Source organism: Sorghum bicolor, chromosome 2 (genome assembly GCF_000003195.3).
Source record: "Sorghum bicolor cultivar BTx623 chromosome 2, Sorghum_bicolor_NCBIv3, whole genome shotgun sequence".
Lineage (NCBI taxonomy): Eukaryota > Viridiplantae > Streptophyta > Magnoliopsida > Poales > Poaceae > Sorghum > Sorghum bicolor.
This window is the reverse complement of record NC_012871.2, coordinates 2958612-2982565: the sequence shown is the minus strand read 5'-3', so window position 1 is coordinate 2982565 and position 23954 is coordinate 2958612. Positions and strand designations below refer to the sequence as shown.

Below are 23954 nucleotides of genomic sequence, written 5' to 3'. Positions count from 1 at the left end.
CACTGGGTCTACCACTGCTAATGTCTGAGAATATAGTTCTAGCAATTTCAATCAAAGTATGCAGAATGATGTACACTAACTGGGATTATAGTAGGTAAGATTTCATTAGATCTGAAGCAACAATATTCTACTCTACTTGTTTAAAAGTGTTGACCCATAAAATCCTTTTGTTTTCTATCATATCACCGAGGCATCTCAACAGATTGGTGGTTATGATCTGCATTATTGCCCCCATTTCGATTAGTTTAGTTGTCTGCCCAATTGTTCAAATTAAGTAATGAACTTGTTTTAAACGAAGAGTTGACCTGTGAACCCATTTATCTTTTCAGCATGGAGATAAAGGCATCTCATCGGATTGGTGCTAAAGTTTTTTTTTTGAGGAAAGATTGGTGCTAAAGTTATGTATAAGAAGGCACAAGCATCACATAAAGATGCACCCCAATGCTCTGAATCCTCAATACCAGCAAGAAGTGATGGTTCAAGTTGATTATCCCATAGAGAGCTAATAATAACAGAAAACCCCCTAAATTCCCAACTATATAGAGGCCAGACATCTTCTTGGAGAGCATAGACTGAACCGAGTTCTTCCATCCTCCTGCCGGTCACAGGCTCACGACCACCGTGCCAGCAGCTCTTGTTCTTCAGGAGGTCCTCGCTACCACGCATGGTACGCAAATCAACATCATCATCCATTGTTGCAGACCTCTTCCTTCGTCCATTGCTTTTATACATGTTGAGTTTCTGGTCGACAACCTCTCCATTTTCATTTTCCTCAGAAGCTCTTGCTCAGGACGATGACAAAGGGGAAGAGGTCCAAGAGACGGAGGTCCTCGGCGGCCAGCCTCACAGATGATCTTGTCGTCGAGATCCTCTGTCGCCTCCCAGCCAGATCGGTCTGTCGCTTCAAGTGTGTGTCCACGACCTGGCGAGACCTCATCTCTGTCCACAACAGGAAGCTCCCCCAGTCCCTGTCCGGCATCTTTACCATGCACGATGCCGAGAATATGATGGGATCAGTTCCACATTTCACCAGTGTTTTGGGCAGAGACTGCCCATTGGTCTTCCCCTGGTTCGATTTCCTGCCAGCAAACCGAGTCTATCTTTTGGACTGCTGCAATGGACTTGTCCTTTGCAACTACTGGCCTAGGCCTGCCATCGATGGTTGCCACTTATTTGTGTGTAATCCCGCCACGAAAAAATGGGTGGAATTGCCGGATTCCAACCTAGGAAACAGGCCCCGATATTACTGTCTTGGTTTTGATCCCACAGTGTCACCCCACTTTTATGTGTTTGAGTTCTTTCGAGACCATGATGAAGACTTCAACTTATTGGTAGCTGGAGTGGAGGTGTATTCATCTGAGACAGGACAGTGGGTTCGTATGGAGGACAATGGCATTAGCTCTCATGCTTGTCATACTGGCTTGCATGTCTTTCTGAACAATGGACGTGTACACTATCTCACCGATGATCCTGCTATAGCTGTGGTGGACACTCAGGGGAAAGCATGCCAGAGCATACCTGTCCCTGACAACAGGGATTATGGTTTCATTCAGCAGTCTCAGGGCCATCTGTATTATGCTAATTTTGAGGCAGATAATGAAGATCAGGTGGTTCGATTTGTAGTTTATGTTCTTGAGGACTATGACAACCAACGGTGGACGCTGAAGCATACAGCTGAGGCTTTTGATGTACTTGGACGAGGAAGTCATAATCTTGCACGGGACTTTGAGTGGGTTGCAATTCACCCGGACTGCAACATGATCTTCTACACTGTTGGGTGGGAGAAAACACTAATGTCCTATGATATGGATCGTCGGCAGGTCCAAGTCATCTGCACTCTTGGACAGGACACTCGGGAGGCATACTTGCCGTATGTGCCGTTGTTTTCAGAGTTACAGGCTTTGCACATATGACACTCAATAGTTATTATTGCCATGTATCGCGTGACTACCCTGCTTTTGCTTTTGGAGCAATGTTGGTTCATTCTGTAGCGAACTTGGCTTGCTAATTGCTCCAAGAACTGTTATATTAAATTTTTAATGATTAAAGTACAATTCGTTTTAACTTATTGTCTTCTCTTTATCTCAATGGCTCTAAACATAAGTAGATCCATGTCTTCCTGTAGTATTTTAGTTTCAAAATGTCTTCCTGTAGTATTTGAGCAACCATCTGGGGTATATTTAGTCTACAAACTACATATATCTAATATGAATCGTCACTTGTCTGCTAATAATGTAATGTGAGATCAACACATATTCTGTACTTCTTGATAGACTTTAAATGAAGACAAGTTCACTTCATCTCTTCCTGATGTATCCAACATGAGCTCAGGCTGCACCATTCTTTAGAAGTAGCTTCTGTCCCATGAGCCCTCTTTTTTTCTTAGTACATGTGAGGACTGCCCTGTTCAAAGATTAATGTGTACAACTAAGTTATGGAATATAACTTATACATCCAACTTTACATCTAATTAAGCACTCATCAAGTTATATATATTTAAGTTATACAAACAAGTTATACACTTAACTTTCTAAAAAAATCCTTGCCTTCTTTGTGAATTAATGAAGCTAAAATTAATAGAAAACAATGATCCAAGCCTGATAAAGCACCTATTGAGCAAATATTAAATATTTCTTTATAATAAAGAAAATATAGATGTGTAAATAAATAACCGAAAAAAATAAGAGAAAGGAATATAAAAGTGCCTTTGGAGCTTCTCAGGTGGTCGCGTATAGATTGGGTTGGCCAATCGTCTAGCACCGTCTCTCCATTCGGGACACCCCTTTTGCCTATCGTTTCGTCGATGTCGCCAATGCAACCTTCCTCCGGATGGATCAAGCTAGCTTCCTCCATTGTGATCAAGCCCTAGCTAGGTGCTTGCATCGACTTCTCCTCCAACTGATGAATCGGCGAATTCGACTGACGCGGTCGGGCACCAGCCACCAGCAATCTAATGGTAAAGAAAACTGACGGGCTCGTTGAGGACGCCGATCGACGCCCGTGCCCCGTCAGTGACGACATGCGGTTGAGAGATGGACTTGGTGTGCTCTCCGCCAGCCCAGACTCCTCCGTCCTCTCTCTGCTCCGGCATATATATCTCAGATCGATCGAGGGCGAACTGTGAATGAACTGAAGACACACGCGCGCAGCCTGGCCTCATCGATTCCTGCTAACTAGGATGGCTGATCGATGCTCAACTCAAGCTTGTGATCGAAAGCAGGAGTACATGTATGAGATGAGATAGCCTTGGATTTCCAGATCTCCCTCGATCGACTTGCAAGCTAGAGCCTGTCAAGGCCACCATGCATGCATTCACCTTGGAGCTTAGGGCGGCGTTGGGCTGTTAATTTGGTGCCGCTTATTGCCGTATTGTTCGATCGATCTCTCGGTCACCATGAGTGGTAGTGACGCTACTAACATACATCCTGTACGTATGCAATCTCGCTGAGACTGGAAGGAGGGGAAAACAGAGAATATTTTCGTACTAAGTATATATATGCTAGTAGCTCGAGAGATGGTTCAGTTTTATAGCGTGGCCTTGTTTAGTTGCCAAAAAAAATTTGTAAAATTTTTCAGATTCCTCGTCACATCGAATCTTTAGACGCATACATGAAGTATTAAATATAGACGAAAATAAAAACTAATTGCATAGTTTGGTCGGAATTGATGAGATGAATCTTTTGAGCCTAATTAGTCCATGATTGGACAATATTTGTCACAAACAAACGAAAATGCTACAGTACCTGTTTTGCAAAATTTTTTGGAACTAAACAAGGCGTGTCAGCTATCATGGTCATGGGTGGAGGAAGTGGAGAATACGAAGGATGGGTGGAGGAAGTGGAGAATACGAAGGGAGGCCACAGGCCGGATTAAAGATGGCAACAGGGAATTCCCGTCGGTCACCCTGGGCATTCGATACTTCGGTTCAGTTCGGTACTTCGGTTTTCATAAAAATTCGGTTCTTCGAAAAATAGGTACCTATCGGTTTCTTCCAAAAATCGGTACAAATTCAGTTTTGGTACTTTCAGTTCGGTTTCGGTATTTACCGAAAAATAACGAACTGATCACATAAACATATAATAGCAAGTTCAAAAGCTAATTTTGACATAATTTGGAAATAATTCTTAAAGAATATTAGTGTCAAATACATACATATATAAGTCTACCAAATTATATGAGTAAAGTACCACATGTATAGAATATAATAGACTAAAATAGTGTTATTAATAATATAACTACACTTAAACTCAGCACATTTCGGTAAATTCAGTTTCCCGAGGTACAGTACCGAATTTACCTTGGTAAATTCGGTTTCTGAAATTCGGTTTCGGTATTTTTGGTTTGGTTCTCGGTATTTTGTGCCTATGCTGACCCGTCGGGTTCTAACTCTCTGTCCCCATCCCCGTGAGGTCCATATTTCCCCCATCCCCGTCCCCTTGAAGACTCGCGGGGGACATTTTCTCCCCTCCCCGTCCCCGCGGAGAATACATACCCGACGGGGATCCCCGTCCCCGTCCTCACGATGAGATAAAAAAATCAACTAAATCAACAATCCAAAACTGAAAAATACTAGAAAAAACTCATCTTACAACCAAACGAGATTATAAAATACTTTACGAATTACAAGTCCCTTTTACAGATCTCACCTTATAACTCCCTAGATCTCATAAATGACAAATGAATGATGATTTGACTTCAGCACATTGAGCGAGCAGAGAAAACTCGAGTATCCAGACTGAGGAGAGAAAGCAGAGATTGATTGGGCAGCGTCCCTGGGCAGAGACCGACCGAATGCACGCAGTCATGCCGACCGGTGGCGCATGTCCTCCTCTGCTCTTCATTGCATGCATGGTGATGGCGACTGCAGATTAGGGGTGATGCCTGATGCGGGATGGACGAGCTGAGCCTGCGCAAGCCGAGCATCACGTATCAGCAGTACCGCAGGAGGCGCTGCAGCACCATGGCACTAGGCAGAGCCCTCGCGCAAATTGTGCCCAGCAGCTATCGGTAACTGGGGACGATGTGTCCGCGCCTGGCGTGGATGCGTGAATTGCTGAATGCGGCGACTGTGGGAGGGATGGCTGAGTGGGGATACTGGGAACTAGGGTTAGACTTTGCTTATATACTCCATATGCTTGATGGGCTTGGGCCAATTTTAGGCTAAATTCCAACTTGTTACAGTTCACATACGGACTATACTCCTTAACAGGGCGGGGATGCGGGGATCGGGTACGGGGGATGGTGAACCATCCCCGTCCCCGCCAGGTCCGACGGGAATTGATTTCCCCCGTTTTCTTCCTCGTGGGGCTTAAAATCTCCCCATCCCCGTCCCCTAATAGGGGAATTCCCTACGAAAAATCGGGGATCAGGTCCCCATTGCCATCTGGAGGCCGGATACGAAACGGACTAACGGAGAGACACCTGAGAGGTGGCCAAGCAATAGATAGGTGAGGAGACGATTGGGGTGGGCTGCAACTACGTGAAGTTAGCGAGTTGTGGGACTCTTTGATGACGAGGTTTCATGAAATCGCACGAAAATATACTATTGGGGTTCTCCTATATTTAGGTACAGAAAATAATGTAAACTTCTCTAAAAAAAACTAATAATCATTATCATCATCATCATCATCATCATCATCATCATCATCATCACACTATAAAAGAGCGAGTTTTTTGAGAGAGGCTCTCTCTCTAATAACCGTTCGATCTGAATTTCGTGTTATATGAGCCTTTCATCATACGTGATCTTACATCTTATACGTATAAAATATAAACATCTACAACTCAATCTCACATCACGCACATACAATCCTAAATGGACTCTATGATCCTCTATTCTTGTGTCAGGACTCCACGACTCCCTCTATTCCCACGTCAACACGTGAAGAAAAAAAAATTTGATCTTTCAAGATAGAACCTCCTCGTGCATGTGTGCACTTCATAATAATAATAATAATAATAATAATAATAATAATAATAATAATAATAATAATAATAATAATAATAATAATAATAATAATAATAATAATAATAATAATAACAATAACAACAACAACAACAACAACAACAACAACAACAACAACAACAACAACAACAACAACAACAACAACAACAACAACAACAACAACAACAACAACAACAACAATTTCTTCTAGACTCCAAAAAGGACCGTTTGATCTTGACACCGTTTTAGCCCTTGTTCAGTTGACAAAAACTTTTGGAAAACGACACTGTAACACTTTCGTTTTTATTTGACAAACATTGTCTAATTATGGTGTAACTAGGTTTAAAAGATTCGTCTCGCGATTTACAGATGAACTGTGCAATTAGATTTTGTTTTCATATATATTTAGTGCAGCATGCATATGTCGTAAGATTCGATGTGATAGGGAATCTTAAAAATTTTTGGGAACTAAACAAGACCTTATGTGAGCCTTTCGTCATTTGAGATCTTATTACACATAGCACACAACTCCTTCTCGGTCTCAATTAGCACTTGACCGTGTCATCTACACCGCATATGGTAGAGTTAAGGTAGAATATATATATATATATATATATATATATATATATATATATATATATATATATAAGGAAGTAAAGTAGAATACATTATATGGAAGTAAAGTAAATAAAGGCTGATAACACGAAACGTCCTCATGTGGATCGACAAAGAAGAACAGATCGGAAGCTCGTGGAGCCGGTCGTCGTCGTGTCCACTGGAGGCGGCATAGTGTGCCAGCACGGGGGCTGACGAGACAATATATGCGCAGTTGGGTCAGAGTTTTTAGGACTCGGCGGCTGGCTGGGGGCACGACGAGACTATGCTCCCTTCGCCGATCCCATGGCAGCCGCGGTTTGAGAGGCTGGACGCGCGTCGATCTATGTCGCCGAGCCCCTCGCAGACCCCCGAGAGGCTGTCCCAAAGTGGCTTGTACCCGGTCCAGAGATCCTACAAGCAAGAAGCTAAGAAGCATTGCTTTTTGTATGTAAGGCTCTTCAAGATCATCAGCACCGTACCGGCCCATGCAGCTCGTTGTGCGTCACAAGGTTCGTGATATTCACTGGACTCGAGGTAGAGACCGGTGACCATGGCGATGGGGAAGAGCTGGTGAAGCACACGTCCCTCCGATACAGCCTTGTCCCTTGCGCTTGCTCTTGTTCTGCACGCACGCGCCGTCTGGAGATTCTCCGGTCCAGCCAAGTTGCGGTGAGCGCGCAGAGGCGCTCCGTGCCCACTACCTTCAATTCCTCAATTCCTCTCACACGCTTGCTTTTGCTTCAACAAGTTTGACCGACCGCTGCCCAGCCTCTAGACGGGCGAATCGCTTGCTGTAGATACCAACTGTTGTCGTCAAACACACATAGCTAAACAATCATTGCCACCAAAAAGCTTGTATGAGGACGGTGCAACGTCCCTAGAGAGCACATTGCAATCAACGAGTCCAACCAAAGTTCAGAGTTGTACGTGAGTCCTTCTCTTGTTATTTTAATACTTTTCATTGAAATTTATATTCCACCAGGGTCTCACTGTCAGCTTTTATTCGGCACTAGGTTGGGTATTTTCTTTTCTATTCTTATTAGATCTTCCTTATGTCGCAAATTGGTTAGATAGGTTCTTAATTTGCTTATATATATAAAAAAAATATTTTTATCTTAATTAAGCCCATGGACACAATTGATCTAATTGTCGCCTTTACTGATATATGCATGGTTAAGAAATAAGGAATGAATATTCATGGAGTCTAAATCTCTTTAAAGCTAATGATTTAGTCTTTCTAGCATAATAATTAATTGTATAATGATGTTTTTAAAAAACACGTGCGTGTCGCACGTGCATAATTACTAGTAATATAAACTAGCAAGTTGGTCCACAGAGACAACGCGCTGGTCGCTAGTTTATTATTACAGTATTTTGTTTTCCTTAAAATTATTTTTTTACAAATAGTTTATTTATTTTGTTTAATTGTAATTATCTTCTCTCAACATGTCTCTTTGCGGTACCCATCAACGCAAACTTTAACTTTAGCTTAGAGCTATTGTCATCTTTTTTGTCTCTTTCTTGTTTTCCGTCCTTATCTTATGATGATTGCACAATTTCTGTCGACGCCAAATCAAGTAGCCTTTGGTAAGCTCTATAACATTTGATAAATAAAACCATTTTCCAAGTCAATTCTAGATCATCTTGCATATTATATTATGGGCCTACTGTTCCTTTCTTTTGCCTGATAGTATTGTTTCATTCATCATAATGCTTGTAATCGTCTGTTGGAGTGTTTTTGCCTCAAGCAGCATTGACCGGAAATCATCCGGTCGGAACGGCCGGATCGGAGACACACGCCAAACGGTGGGCGGGAAGGGCGGCGGGAAGCGTGTCAACCCATCGCGAGGGAACAGGTACCTTTGTAAAACTAGCCCTCCAACGGCTTCTCTAAATGGTCATCCAAATATATCCATTGTCTATTCCGGGTTTTTCGCTAGCCAAATATAGAAGACGAGAATGACCCTCTAGAGTGTGCATGAGATTTAGCAAAATTGTTGGAAAATAAAAAAAATTATAGAAAGCGATTTTTATACAAATGACTCTCCAAATAATGATTTAGAGAGTGAGATTTAGAAAGGCTCTTGGAGATGCTCTAATGCTCCTTTTTTCTTTTCATTCTTTCCGTATTTGTTTTTTCCTTGATTCTATTTATTTTTTATTTTTTTTTCTATGTTTTTGTTTTTATTATATTTCCTTTTCTTTTTCTTTTTATTTTCCTATTTATTTTTTCTTTTTCTTTTTCTTTTGATTTTTTATTGTTTTTTCTTGCCTCTGTTTATTCTACTTTTTCTTTTTCTTTGAGTTTTCTATGTTTTCATTCTTATTTCATTTTTTTCTTTCTTTTTAGTTCCATTTTTTCTATTCTTATTTAAGTTAATGAATCTAAAATTACAATATTGTTGTTCCAAACTGAGCACATTTTTCTTATGAAGGCGGAACATTTTTCTCTGAATCTAGAACATTGTCTCTACTCAATGAAAGAAAAATGTTCTATCTTTATAAGATAAATGTTCTTTAATAAAATTTTATCTAAATATATTTATGTCGGATCTTGTTTTGAAGAATTTATTATAAAAAATACAATGGTGCAATCAAAATTTAATTTGGATATTTATTTTGTAAACTATAGATTTTTTTTAAATTCGTAGCAAACCATAATATTATCGTATTATTTTATCAAACCTGCATGCACTAGTACGACCTGAAGCTGAGGAAACAGCAGGCAGACTCTGCTCGCAAAAATTCCTGGCACGTGCTGTATGTAAAAATTCGTAGCACACAGCACGTGCCAAGAATTTTTGCACGTGCTGCATGTCAAACTGTGTGCTTTATGCATGTGCAGGCAGACTATGTGATGTTCTTTTAAATTCTCTCTATTAGGTGTTTCTATTTTTTTTCTTATTCTTTGCTCTAGATTTTATTATTCTTATTTATATTATGTAACTATTTATTTTATGTATATTATAATATCAATTTCATGAATCTAAAATTACCATATTGTTGTTCTAAACTAAGCATATTTTTCTTATGAAGGCGGAACATTATTCCATGAATCTAGAACATTGTCCCTACTCAATGAAAGAAAAATATTCTATCTTTATAAGATAAATGTTATTTAATAAAATTTTATCCAAATATATTTATGTGGGATTTTGTTTTAAAAAAATTATTATAAGAAACACAATGGCGCAATCAAAATTTAATTTGGATGTTTATTTTGTAAACTATAGATTTTTTAAATTCATAGTAAACCATAACATTGTCATATTTTTTATCATATACTTGCATGCACTAGTACGACCTGAAGTTGAGGAAACGGGCAAACGGCGGGCAGACTCTGCTCGCAAAAAATCTTGGCGCACGATGTGAAGTCAGCTGAATATGATGTGCTGGAATGAGGAGGCGGGAAGTTAGCGTGGGAAAGGTGCCGGACGGTGGTTTCCGTCCGGACGACCGAACGCTAAGACGCCCCGGCATTGACCAGCCCCGCCATCACGTTTGGTGCCTCAAGCCTTAGTAAACACTAACGCCGATGATATCGTGATTAATGCACTACGATCTGGTAGGATGTGACCACGTTTGTTTTGCCTGTGACCTTCTCATGCATACACATTGAAAATTAGCGAGCTAATTATTGCATATAAGTATCAAAAAGTCAACATACGTCTTTCGTGTTTTTTTCATAAGGTCAGTCTCGACGTATAGTTTTATCGCACAGTTACCAAGACTATAAACTAGGTAACCGAGCCACATGAGTTTTATGGGGATGAAACTCCGCTCTCATCTTATGAAACTCCTTCATTTAATAACTCTGCCCAAGTCAACAATTTTGCTTATGTGGCACCCTATTTAATGTGCATGATACTCTCATGAAACATGCATTGAGACTGGCCTAATCACAGCAACTAGATATGTACTACTTCTCACTAGTATAATACCCGTGCTAACGCTACAGGTTTTTTTTTAGAAAATGCTTTTAAAAGAACTAATTTATTTCTGCAGAGTTTGTCGTTTACACTATTTTTATATCTCCAGACATATTTACATCCTCCCTAACGACTTAACCAAATATTAGATATCTTCAGGGTCGTTGTTCTGAAAAAACATCTTTTAAATATTGCTCTATTCTGTATTCTAAGCTTTTCGATCTCTTCTGAGTTCATAGAGATGTATAGGGAGAACAACAGTGAGCTATATAGAGAGCCATAGAGATGTATAGGGAGAATAGCGGTGAGCATTAGCATTAACATGAGCTCTAGGTGTTCTGCACGATGGAGCGCGATGGACTGGCGTGCCCTATCCACACCGTCATGCCCTATCGATGACGTGTTCTACAGGTGTTGGTACAACGCGATGGAGCCAGAGCCGTCGTCCTTCGAAGCCCGATCGGTGCCGTTGATGTGAAACACCTAGAAGCCCCGAGTCGTCGTGGTGGCCACGGCCGAAGCCGAGCTGACGGCTTGCCGGAGCCAAGGGCGAATGTCGCCTTGGTCGCTGCAGCAGCGCGTCGAGGGGAGGCTACGACGTCAATCCGATAGGCCCAATGCCCTGATCTAGCCGGCACGAGGACAACCATGACGTCGATCTGCCTCTGCCTGCCAAGAACACCGGAACTCTTTCGTCGTGCCGCCTATGCCGATGATCACGCTGTGCCTCCTCGGCATTGGGGTGGGCTAGGATTCGATCTCTGCACTCGTCACGTCGCCCGGTGCTGCAGTCGTAGATCGTGGCGTAGATCGCTGATGCACTCCTAGAGGAAGGGACGCGGCGATCGTGGCAGCAGGTGGGGTGGATTCAAAATTGTTTTGAATTGTACTTCAGGGCCTGTTTGGAACAGAGGAATATAAAACGTAGGAACGGAAAAAAACGTAGGAATTAGAAAACACAGGTATTGAATGAAGGGACAAAACAGAGGATTGGAAAAACATAGGAATCTCTAGGAAACGATTGTGGAAGGAGATGCAAGCAAACGAGGTACTAATGAGGCTCAATTGCTATTAGCATGGTCGTCAATCCATCCTTCACGCGCAGGAAATTTTTCAACAGATCGAGGTGGATGTTTTATTTCCTCTACTTTGCATAGGAAAGGAAGCCTTTCCAGAGAAAAGGGATGACTGATTCCTCCATTTCAAACAGAGGGTGACGTAAGCAAAATGAAAGATTCTGATTCCTTTAAAATTCCTATGGAAAAACTCCAATCCAAACAGGCCCTGACCTGGGTGGGACTGATCGTGGAAAGTAGAAAAAGGAGGATTTTTTTCGGTGGATGCTATAGAGCGTAAGATGCCACTTATCGGCAAATCAAATATGTTTAGAAAAGCGATCAAATTGGGAATACCAAATTAATTGTTGTAATAGCCATAAATATTACCAAAGTAAAGAATAAGCCTGCTGGCCAAGTTTCTTCATTTGAGATCCCAAAATTCTGCACCTACAAAAGAGAATGTGCAGCCCAATTAAGGTATTTGTTCTGTAATATCCAACAGACTAAAAGTAGTTTGAATAACATTTGAAGATAAGGAAGTTATTAGGGGATAAATAGGAATTTCTCACCAACAACTGCTATGAGGTTTTGGCAGATGCTGCCACTGAAGCCCCTGGGCCAATGAAGAAGGCAGAGGTGGCAAGGGACCTAGCCATTGTTCAACTGTGCTTCAGGATTAAAAAGAAGTTCTTCATATAAGAAGATAAAAAAGGCTTAATTTTTTCACATTTTCCATTGCATTCTCATAATGGATAGATAGGAACACGTCCATTGTGAGACTGTGATGGTTAGTTTTGTTTTTTTCAGAATCAAGATAGCTACAGAAACAAGCAGTGGACATTTCCGGAGTATTTGATACACAAGTATGAGGACACAAGCAATTTTCTGAATTAATAGGTGTTTCTCATTTTAGGGTAAATCCCCAATTGTTAATAGCGTATATGCGAGGAGGCACCCAATCAGCACCCTATGTCTGACACAGGAATTCTCATTGTCTAGGTTGATATATTTTTTTTCTAAAAAGGGCAGAAAGATAGATCATTACCCATGCCACCTTAATTAGTTGCAAGTTCTTCATCCCTATTTCCTATTGCAATTTGTATGTATCTTATATCTTATAGACCTCAGTTGCCACTATGCTAGTGAAACTTTGCCAAAATTTTGAAAAGAACTAAATACACCATATATGTGTCACTTAGGTCCATTAACTTTAGAAGTGATGTTTTGGGTACGAAACTTTTTAAGGGCCAACTCACGTTCTCTCTCTTTAAGAGGCAACTCAATGAGACCCAACTGATTAGGACAATTTCTGTTTGACGCTGTTCTATAGAAATTGAAATCGCCCAAAATCAAGAAGTGGTCCTCTGAGTCTATCTCTAGACTATACAACCAAGAAAAGAGTTAGTATGTGTTGGGTCTCTTGTCAGACCATAAACAGTGATTAGGGTCCAGGAAGCTTGGTTATGAATTGAAGTAACGATCATTTTAAGAGCGAAGTCCTATTTTTCAATCGAGACTGCAGAAAAAACATTTGAATTCCAAGCTACGAGGATGCCTCCTGATGCTCCCTTTGAAGGGCAAAAATCAAAAGAATAAAGTGTCTCGGTTCAAAATTACGTAGGAACGTGGTGTCGAAGTGTTCCTTTTTTGTTTCCTGAACAAGGAACAAGAGCTTTCTTCTATTTTGTTGCGTATAAGATTCCACTTGTCATGGTCATTGAGACCACAAACATTCTGACACAAAATATTCCAGAAACGATTATGATCCACATATAAGTTATAACCAAATGTTGAACTGAAAGAAGAGCGGAAGCATAACTTCCGCTATAACTAGTTTACCAAAATAAAAATCCACAATGTTTCGAGATGACAGCCAAACAAAAGAACAAAAAAAAAGGAGAATGGCACTGAGCAAAAGACCAAAGACCCTCCTCATTGCAGTTGATGGAGTGAAGCTTGGCTGAGGCCTTGTTCAGTTTTCGCAAAATTTTTAGATTTCGACACTGTAGCACTTTCGTTTTTATTTGACAAACATTGTCTATTTATGGAGTAACTGGGCTTAAAGATTCGTCTCGTGATTTACAGATGAACTGTGCAATTACTTTTTGTTTTCATGTATATTTAATGCACCATGCATGTGTCACAAGATTCGATGTGACGAGAAATCTTGAAAATTTTTAAAAACTAAACAAGGCCTGAAGTAACCTCCTCAGGAGGGACTTCACAGAATTGAGTTGCTAGGGAGCATGTCGAGCACTAACAGCTATGGCTTGTTGCAGATGCTAGTGTAAGAGTTGAGTAGCCTCCTTGTCTACCTTCCTGGGCCTAGCCTTTTCAAGTTCCATGTGTCTCTCACTAGACGCTAGCATGTTCAGTTCTTTTTTTTAAGATGAAATGCAATAGCTTCAAATTTTATTTACTATATTGTGCCAATGATTTTTTTTAACGTTATTTTTTGAGGTGTGACCCAATGTGCCACGGCAGCAGCATATCTAAGAATCAGATCGATTTACGACAAATGAGATGAGGTTCAATCGAGAAACAATTCTCCTATTTTTAGTTGAAAAACTCATTGATTTACCAAATGATTTAGTGGAAACTATTAGAGATGCTCTTTTGGAGTGTTTGGTTTCGGACGTCAACCCGTTTTAGATGGAGTGATGCATCAGGAGTCAATTGCTAAAATTTAGTAGAATAACCACATTTCAGCTTGGGAGTAACAAGGTGGCAACAGATCAACTTATTCTATTCCACAAACCAAACACAAAAAAACTAAGTAGTGAGATTGTGATGGATCGCTTCATACCACAAACCAAACAGTCAAACATCCAACTAATAAATTACTTAACAAGCATACAGTCTTCTCCTTGTCCGCACCATTCCATTCCTCTTACATAAACATAAAAGTCTCATAGATTATTCATGAGGTGCATCTACGCAACACCTTGTTAAGCCGAAGGTTCATTGTCCCCCATTCTGTTCCAATCGAAAACACCAATGGCATACGCCCAGCCGGTTGTCAAAACCGCAAGACCAACAGAGGAAGTGAGTACAACATTCCTTGGCAAGTTGTCCATAGCTAATGAAAGCTCCTTGAAATTCTTCATGTCCTTCTCCATATCGCGCCTTATACAAACATAACACAGGAAAGGTTACATACTAGGATCATACCATTTGGTGAAATCAAATGGAAGCAATTTAAAGTTTCACTTACAAAAAACGCTTCTCCAGTTTTTTGTAATTCCTCCACCTTGGTCGAGCATTCCTGGTCTCATTCACTGCTCTCTTGGCTCCTCCACTCTGCAATTTTCAATTATTTAAAACGATCAGAAGGAAACTTAAACCAAACTGAGGCACATGTTAACATTGGAAACTCAGTTCAAGGTAGACTGCAAGAGTGATCGACCATGCATGATAATTGCTTCAAGAAAAAAAAAAAATAAAGAAGTTGATTAGTGCTAGCATCCAAGTAGCATAAACCTTGGGTATCTCAGAAAACTAAATTTAGAAAGTCATGAAAAGCTGGGAACAGACTAAAAAGTAAGTCCTTAAAAACGACAACCAGGCGCTCTATTGCAAATTTGACAGACTAGGTGACACCACTAGCAGATTAGAGAATTAGGCAAACAGTTTAGGAAAGCCATGTGCAGAACCAAACAGTTCAAAGTCATCTTGAGTACATGGTGCAACAAACAAAAAAAAAAGGTTGCTGATATATTCTAGATTAGGGAGCACATAGCTTTACTCACACCCATCCTAATATCTACATTGAAGGAACTGCCCAATTGTTTCAGAATTTTGTAATTTGCCAAGTTGGGCCTTGTATATCTCCTACATACTCTCTTACATATAATAGATAAAATTCTGCCATAATGCGCATTATTTGGAAAAGAAACAGCAGTCCCACAAGGACCAAATAAGTTCCTGATGTTGGATGGACCGGAGGCAGATGTAGTGTGCCTTTTGGTAGGAGAGCAACTTGGCCAAGCTTAGCAGTAGACAATACACACATATACTGAGAGTTTGGTCCAACTTACAGTGAGCTTCTCACTCATGCCCACGTCACATACATCAAGTTCAGCTTGTGTCCCCATTTACTTAGATTCATATTGCTAGCAGAGATTCGAAACCCAGTCAATATATTAATCTGGAGTAATTTCAACATAGCAATCATCCGATGGACACAATCGGGGTAAAGGCTCAGAAGAGAGGTGGTACAGGTGTGCAACAAGCAGTGGGCAGCAGCAGCCCAGAAGGTGCTTGAAGGGTTATGGCTTATGTTTGAGAAAACACATTTATCTATATGCCCTTAAGCTATTTTGGCATATGGTGATCGAAAACAGACAAATAGAATGGCTACTGAAGCTGAACTACAAATGCATAAGGCAGGGACTCCAGCTTAGTCTAAGTATGGCCAAATAATTCCTAACTAAAAAGACATGTCCTTTTAGATTAAAAGTTGAGTAAGAAATATGGCACAAGAGACACTGTTTCCTAAAAGTCTTATTGATTACTTACAGAAAAGGGTCAAGATGAAAATAACCAAGATTGTACACATCACGTACTTCTAAACGATTTACTAAAACATGACAGTTCTGTAGTACCAGGTAAATGATAGAAGAAGAGAATAGATAGTTCATCTTCCATATTATATTACTCTCATACACAAACCGACATGAGAAGTTCCGGTTAAAATTTTCGACGACAAAGCAAGGTGACACCTGATTCATCTGTCAACAGTTTAATGCATAAAGAGACTAATCCCAATTTTTCCCTTTCTACATGATCGATCGTTTCCTCCTTAGCTTATTCAGCTCTCACACTTCGATGAAAAAAGAAAAAACTTATTCGATCAGAATAGCGGGCTACAGTGATCTGCTTTAGAATTCAATTCAATCAACTAGAGGAAACAAAAATCCTTGCACCATGCGAGTGAAATCCTAAGCCATACTGGGACAAACATCAGGTACGGTCCTGCAGCTGGAGGCGAATCCAGTCCAGCTCGCAATATTAACCGCGCGCTCATGATCTCAGAAGAAGATTGCTCCGCTGATCAATATAATCCAGAGCAGAAAACGGAGAACACGCACCTGAGAGGAGTGGGAGGTGAGAAGTCGGGAGCTCGCCGGCGGCGACACCACGGGGGTCGACGCCCGCTGGAGAACGGACGTGGCAGGGAACCTCAGCTTACGGGCCAGAACGCGCAGCGCCATCGCACGCACCGGCCGGATCTGGATGATGGCGGAGTAGGAGGCAAGCTGGAGCTAGGGTTTGCTCCTCTCTCTCTCTCTCTTCTCCTTTTGACGATGGATGTGGGGAAGGAATCGGGCAGCTCGTCGTGTCTGTCTCCGGTTCGGTTTCGCTCGCGTCCAGGAATACGAGTGGACCACAATTTTCACACAAAAGTCCTTGAGAAAACACATGTTTGCTGGAATACACGGAGTCTTCTCGTAGAAGAGTTGTAAAAAAAACAAAAAGTTTCTCTTCCTCTATGTTTTTTTTTAAAAAAAAAAAAAGATTTTCTCTTCCTTTAAATATTATCTGCTCTTATTTTCTAAAGAAACTATTTGTTTACATGTAAATATTGGTGTATTTTCCTATAAACTTAATTAAGGTTGGAGAATTTAACTCAACACAATATTGAAGTATGTAGTCTTCTCCTTTTGAAGTATGTAGTCTGCTCTTATTTTCTAAAAAAAATAAAAATAAAAATAAAAATAAAAGAGAACATCTGTCTCTTCCGGGATGCAAAATGGAAAAGAAGACTTTTACTGTTTAGTTCTAAAAAAACTGTAAATTTTTTTAATATTTTCCGTCACATCGAATCTTGCGACACATGCATGAAGCATTAATTAAATATAGATAACAAATAACTAATTGCATTTGTTTGTAATTTGCGAGACAAATCTTTTGAGTCTAGTTAGTCTATAATTAGACAATAATTATCAAATACAAATGAAAGTGTTACAGTAACCATTTTGTAAAATTTTCGATGAACATGGAGCTGACGTTGGTGGCCGGCACTACTTAGTTAAAAAAGGACATGGGGCTGATCATGAAATTTGTCCTTTGTTTTTTTATTTTTTATGAAACAAATTTGTCATCTGTTAGTACTTAGTAGTATGTTTACTTACAAAAAGGACCCATAGAATCACGCGATTTTCCTTAAGAACCTTTCTAAACAGATACCATACCACCACATAGTTTTTGCTAATAGCCTTTCTTGAACCTTTGCTGCAGGAAGTGATTTCGAGACGCAGTTTACATAATTAAGATACCCCCTCGTAAAAAATGGTTATCTTCATATACAATTCCTTTTTGTGAACCACCTCTTAATGTTGATAAGAAAAAGGCTAAAAGCACCTCCAATTGTATTTTTAGTCCATTTAATTAAATTGTGTTCCAATGAGATTTTATGGGGCATATATCATGTGTATCCCCTTCTACAACTGTAATTCTCACAATTATTTTTGTATAAGTATTCGGAATGTCGTACACGTGTGAAGTATAAGGAAAAGATGTCACAATGATGATATTACCCTCCATAAATTTTTCAAACGTGTATGCCAAAAAGTTTGCAAACAATACATAAATTTTACTATAGATGCATGGAGACGATATTACCCTCCATAAATTTTCATTCTGAACACGACTTCATTGAGAAGATTAAAAATTGTAAAAAAGTTTGAATGGTTTTTGTCGACTCGCACAAGGAACCCCATCTAAAAACACAATTTCCAGTGGTCGATCGTTTCTTGTGTCTACCTCCTCTATAATCAACTAGGAGTATTTCCAAAGGGTTTGAGCCCACTTGCGTAGTGCATATAGGTGGTCAAGTGGCGTGTCTGCCAAAATCATCTTGTGTCTACCTCCTCTATAATCAACTAAGAGTATTTCCAAAGGGTTTGGGCCCACTTGCGTAGTGCATAGGTGGTCAAGTGGAGTGTCTGCCAAAATCATCAATTGTAATTTTTTTCATAAGAATTGGTAATAAAAGTAAGATTCATATTATACAACCTCACTGTTGTGCATTAATATAATCAAACGAGTGCCATAATTTGAAGTGGGCAAATATTCTACTGGCAGCGCAAACGGATGTGTATAATCACTTGGTCCGAGTAGTTTTGCTAAAATTTGGCTTATGTTGAAATATTGTGATAAAAAATATTGTTTATTCAATGAAAAGTACGACTAAAGTAGTACAACAGAATAGGGTTGCGGCCCTACATCATCTCCGTTAGTAATAATACTCCCTTCGTTTATTTGTCTAATGCATATAGGATTTGTGAAGAAAAAAGTCTTTAGAAACGTACTTTGACTATCAAATGTTACTCACAATACATCTTTATCCTCAATTACTTTAATAAATTCAACATTAGTTTGTATTAAAGGATACATGGAATATTAGTCTATTGATGATATACTCCCTCAGTCCCTAAATAAATAGATTTCCAAAGTTATCTTAAGTTAAATTTTTAAAATTTGACCATTTTTTTAAAAAAATAGAATTTATAGTATCATATTAGTATAATAAGATTTATCATACAATATATTTTCATAAGATGTTCATTTTATGTCATAGGTATCATTCCTCTTTTTTATAAAGTTAGTCAAACTTAAAAAGGTCTGACTGACATGAATTCTAGGAATTGATGCCTTGTTTAGTTGGTGAAAAAAATTGGGTTTGGTTACTGTAGTATTTTCGTTTGTATTTGATAATTATGGTCCAATCATGGACTAATTAGGCTCAAAAGATTCGTTTCGCAAAACTATGCAATTATTTATTTTTTATTTTTATTTAATGCTCAATGCATGCGTCCAAAGATTAGGTGTGATGAAGAATTTTAGAAAATTTTATAAATTTTTTAGAACTAAACGGGGCCTGATTCATGCAAAAACAGATGGAGTAATTTTTGTTTATGTACACACTACATAAAAAGAGTCTTTTTATGCATTGGCAGAATTCCCTTTTTTTCCAAAAAAAAAATGTATAGCCGGTGAAAGCAGGTTGAGTCGTGTGTGGAGAGGCGAGAGGCTAACAGGCGGCAGAACAAGAGCCAACAGCCTTGGTTTTAGGTCTTGTTCACATGGTAAAATTTTTGGATTTTAGAAACCGTAGCATTTTCGTTTGTATTAGTTAATTATTGTCTAACTATAAACTAACTAGACTTAAAAGATTCGTCTCGTAAATTATAGATAAACTGTGTAATTAATTTTTATTTTTTTATATATTTAATATTCAATGTATATGTCGAAAGATTCGATGCGACGGAAAATCTTAATTTTTTTTACAAACTAAACAAGGGTAGCCAACAGCCTACGGTACTAGAGGAGAGGAGAGCATGGATGGTGCGGTGGAGGGAGCTGATAGAAGGCACCGGGCGGAGCAGTACAGACAGAAAGGAATTCAGGCAGGCACCCGGCAGTGCGAAAATGTCTGGTGGTATGTACATCTGGGCATGTACTATCTTCACCGTTCAAAAGCTGCCTATCAGAGAACCGAGGCGAGGCGGGCCAATTGCGTGATGTGATCGTGCGTTATCTCTGGCTTTTGACCGTTCCAATAGGAGTTGCAGGTGCTAGGTGTAGCGTCTTGTTTAGTTTTAAAAAAGTTTGCAAATTTTTTCATATTATTTGTTACATCGAATTTTACACCACATATATAAAACATTAAATATAAATAAAAGAAATAACTAATTATACAGTTTATTTGTAATTTATGAAACGAATCTTTTGAGACTAATTAATCTATAATTGGACAATATTTATCAAATACAAACAAAAATACAACAGTGTACATTTTATAAAAAAATTTGAACTAACCAAGGCCTCGGTGTACTGGTACCGTAGCAGGAGTAGGAGGCAGCCATTGCTGGTTTTTACACAGCCTCTGCTTGAGAGTTTCCGGGTTTTTTACTGTGCCCTTGTACTTGTACTTGTACTTGTACTTGTAGAGGAGTATTACTTTAGGCCCAAGTTCTTTCACTTCAAAAACGAATTTTTTTTTTTAAGATTCTTCGTCAGATACATGAAGCATTAAATATAGACGAAAACAAAAAACAAATTACACAGTTTACCTGTAAATCGCGAGATGAATCTTTTAAGTCTAGTTAGTCCATTATTAGACAATAATTGTCAAATGAAAATGAAAGTTCTACAGTATCCCGAATCAAAAAATTTTGGGAACTGAACAAGGCCTTACTCCTGCGTCCCAATCTAATTGTCATCGCTGATGTATATGCCATAAGTTTAATTTAATTTATAGGAAATACGTACAACATTTATATTTTTATAAAATTATTAAAAAAACTAGATTCAAATATCTTTCTAATGATACTAATTATGTATCATAAATATTAATATTATTAATATCTATGTAATTAAAATTATTTCTTGTAAAGCGTAAAAGACAGTTATTTACAGACCAAGTACCCTGTTTGGTCCAGTTATTAAACTTTAACTCCCGTCAAATCGAATGTTTAGGCACATGTATAGAGTATTAAATATAGACTATTTAAAAAACTAAAAAGTAATTTACGAACCAAATCTTTTGAGTCTAATTAGACTATGATTGATACTAATTGACAAATAAAATGAAAATGTTACAGTATGTGTTAAACTTTAACAACCCCAGCCAAACACCCGCTGCTACTGCTACTAAAGAGTGGAGACAGCTGGTATTACTTTGGGCTATGGCACCAAAGGCTCCAAGCGTGTACTAGGCCCTCTTTAGTTCCTCACCCAAAATTTTTTTATCCATCCCATCGAATCTTTGGACACATGCATATGGAACATTAAATGTAAATAAAAGAATAAACTAATTACACAGTTTAGTTAAAAATCGCAAGATGAATCTTTTAAACCTAGTTACTCCATGATTAGCCTTAAGTGCTACAGTAACCCACATGTGCTAATGCCAGATTAATTATGCTTAATAGAATTGTCTTGCAGTTTCCTGACGAGCTATGTAATTTGTTTTTTTATTAGTTTCTAAAAATTCCTCCCGACATCCTTCCGACACATCTGATGTGACACCTAAAAAATTTTTATCTACAATCTAAACAGGGCCTTCCGTCTGCTAGCCGTATAGTATTTCACCGCGCGCATGTAGTAGATGACACCGTATGACGCACACCCATACATAAGCACTCCTCCGCTAAGGAAAACATTAATTAATTTATGATGAAAACTTTGATCGAATATTAGAATTGAAATGTATATATTTATGTGTTGTATTCAGATATACTTGTTACAAAATCTCACTTGATGCATCTTAAGAATCTAGCGCATAAAATAACGAATACTCTGTAATAAAGTTAAACATGCCAATTATTTTTTTTATTTATCACATGGGAGTACGTGTAGTTCATTTTAGTTGTCCTACCTAAGTAAATAGTTGTTTAACTTTTAACTTGACTTAATTAGTTTCTTCTTATATAAAAGAAATGCATCAATCAACAGTATAGTTTGGTGACACACATGTGTTTGAACTTGTAGATAGTAGCGTGCTCCCCCCCCCCCCCCCCCGGCCACCCACACACACCCTCTGTCTAAAGGACTACGATCGGCTACAAGCAGCCTTTCGTTCCGGCCCTTTCTTCCCAAGGGATTAATGTCTTGTTTAATTCCAAAAAAAATAGTTTTACATACTATAACTTTTTTGTTTTTATTTAATAATTATTATCTAATTATAAACTAATTAGACTTAAAATATTCATCTCACGATTTACAGGTAAATTGTATGATTAGTTTTTGTTTTCATCTATATTTAATGTTTTATGTATTTGCCACAAGATTCAAAATTTTAATTTTTTTTGGTTTTTTGGTTGAAGTAAACCAGACCTAAGATTATTCGTCACATCGAGTGGCACATCCAACTAGGCCGCGTTTAGTTTCTGAAGGGAAAATTTCGCGACACTGTAACACTTTTGTTTGTTTGTGGTAATTATTGTCCAACCATAGAATAACTAGGCTCAAAAGATTCGTCTCATAAATTCCGACCAAACTGTACAATTAGATTTTATTTTTGTCTATATTTAATACTCTATGCATGCGTTTAAAGATTCGATATGAAAAGAAATCTTAAAAAATTTTAGGTTTTGAGATGGAATACAAGGCCAGTGTGGCGCCCATTGGCAGCGCGCGCAGTAGGTCAGTGTGACCGGTCACTGACGCCTGACGGCCGCGTGGGGTTTGGCGTGCGACGCATTCTGATCTCCTCACATTCGACGAGACGAGGCGATAGAGCTCTACTACCTCTACGCCCGGCCTGCCGGCCGGTCTCCGGCGGTCCGTGCTGCACGTAGTTACCTGGTGGTGTACCGACGGCCGGCGGAATAACGCACCACGATGCTACGCACTCAAAACTCATGGAGAGGAAGGCCAGACAGAGGCGACTGCCGACGAGCCTGAGCAAGAGCGAAACAGAAAAGCACTCGCAGTCGCAGCGCAGCAGCAGCAGCAGGGCTTCGTCCTCCATTGTCGCCACATGCACTGCCGTACGTCCCCGCTTCCCTTCGCCTCAGCCAGTTTTGCTTTAACCACCCACTCCCCTCTCGGCCTCTCGAAACCCATTGTCATTGGCAACGGTGAGGGACGGAGGAAAACCCTGCCTGCTCTGATCCCCCTCCCGCCGCCTTCGTTTACCCCTCCCCCCAAAACCCCACTGCCTCGCCGCAAACCCCACCCGGAGACATGGCCGGAGTGCTCCAGCTCCTGGCTCGCGCCGCCGGCAAGCAGTCCCGCCGCACGGCCGCTACCTTCTTGGCGCCGCCGCTCCAGCGCCCTACCACCGCCGCCGCCTCCTCCATAACCCCCCAAAACCCCACTGGCTCGTCGCGAACCCCCACCCCGCTTCAGCTACTGTCTCGCGCCGCCGGCAAGCAGTCTCGCCGCGCAGCCACCCTCTCGCCGCGTGCCGCTACCTTCTTGGCGCCGCCGCTCGAGCGTCCTATCGCCGCCGCCATCCTCCCCGGAGCCCCGCGCTTGCTGGCGCCTGTGCTCCAAAGGTTCGTCTTCGCCCCGCTCCTCCCTGACGGGTCCGACGACCACGCCCGGGTCCGCGCCGGGGAGGCGGACACCGTCGCTGGCAGCGTCGCGCCCAACCGTTCGCGGCTCGCCCTCGCTATCCTCATCACCACCACCGGAGCCAAAGGCGGTGGATTTCCCTTCTCCGTGGGCCATCGCGACGCTCAGGAGCCCGGCGGTGCTGCCGAGGGAGGAGGTGACTACACGCACCTGGTGGTCGTCGGCGTCGACTCTGCCCACTACTGCGGGGCGATGTTGTGCGTCGAGGACGCCGCACTAGGGCCATGCGGCGCTGCGTTCTTGGCGCCGCCGCTCGAGCGCCCTATCTCCCTCCCTTCCGGGTCCGACGATCACGTCTGGGTCCGCGCCAGGGAGGCGGACACCGTCGCTGGCGGCGCC

At 40.4% G+C, this 23954-nt stretch overlaps 2 protein-coding genes across 2 annotated transcripts; one reads left to right on the top strand and one right to left on the bottom strand.

Moving 5' to 3' along the window:
• Positions 375-2060, top strand: LOC8079920 (F-box protein At5g07610). Its single transcript, XM_002461402.2, has 2 exons — positions 375-667; positions 777-2060. Exons 1-2 carry the CDS (start codon positions 665-667, stop codon positions 1911-1913), a joined length of 1140 nt encoding a protein of 379 aa, XP_002461447.1. The 5' UTR covers positions 375-664; the 3' UTR covers positions 1914-2060.
• LOC110432325 lies at positions 14254-16889 on the bottom strand. Its single transcript, XM_021452486.1, has 3 exons — positions 16619-16889; positions 14743-14828; positions 14254-14654 (listed from the first exon to the last, which is right to left on the bottom strand). Exons 1-3 carry the CDS (start codon positions 16739-16741, stop codon positions 14477-14479), a joined length of 387 nt encoding a protein of 128 aa, XP_021308161.1. The 5' UTR covers positions 16742-16889; the 3' UTR covers positions 14254-14476.

Coding starts and splice junctions, on each gene's coding strand:
- LOC110432325 (XM_021452486.1), bottom strand. CDS start 16,741: ATGGCGCTGCGCGTTCTGGCCCGTAAGCTGAGGTTCCCTGCCACGTCC. Junction 14,829..16,618: donor TCACCTCCCACTCCTCTCAG/GTGCGTGTTCTC, acceptor TGAAAATTGCAG/AGTGGAGGAGCCAAGAGAGC. Junction 14,655..14,742: donor AAACTGGAGAAGCGTTTTTT/GTAAGTGAAACT, acceptor TGTTTGTATAAG/GCGCGATATGGAGAAGGACA.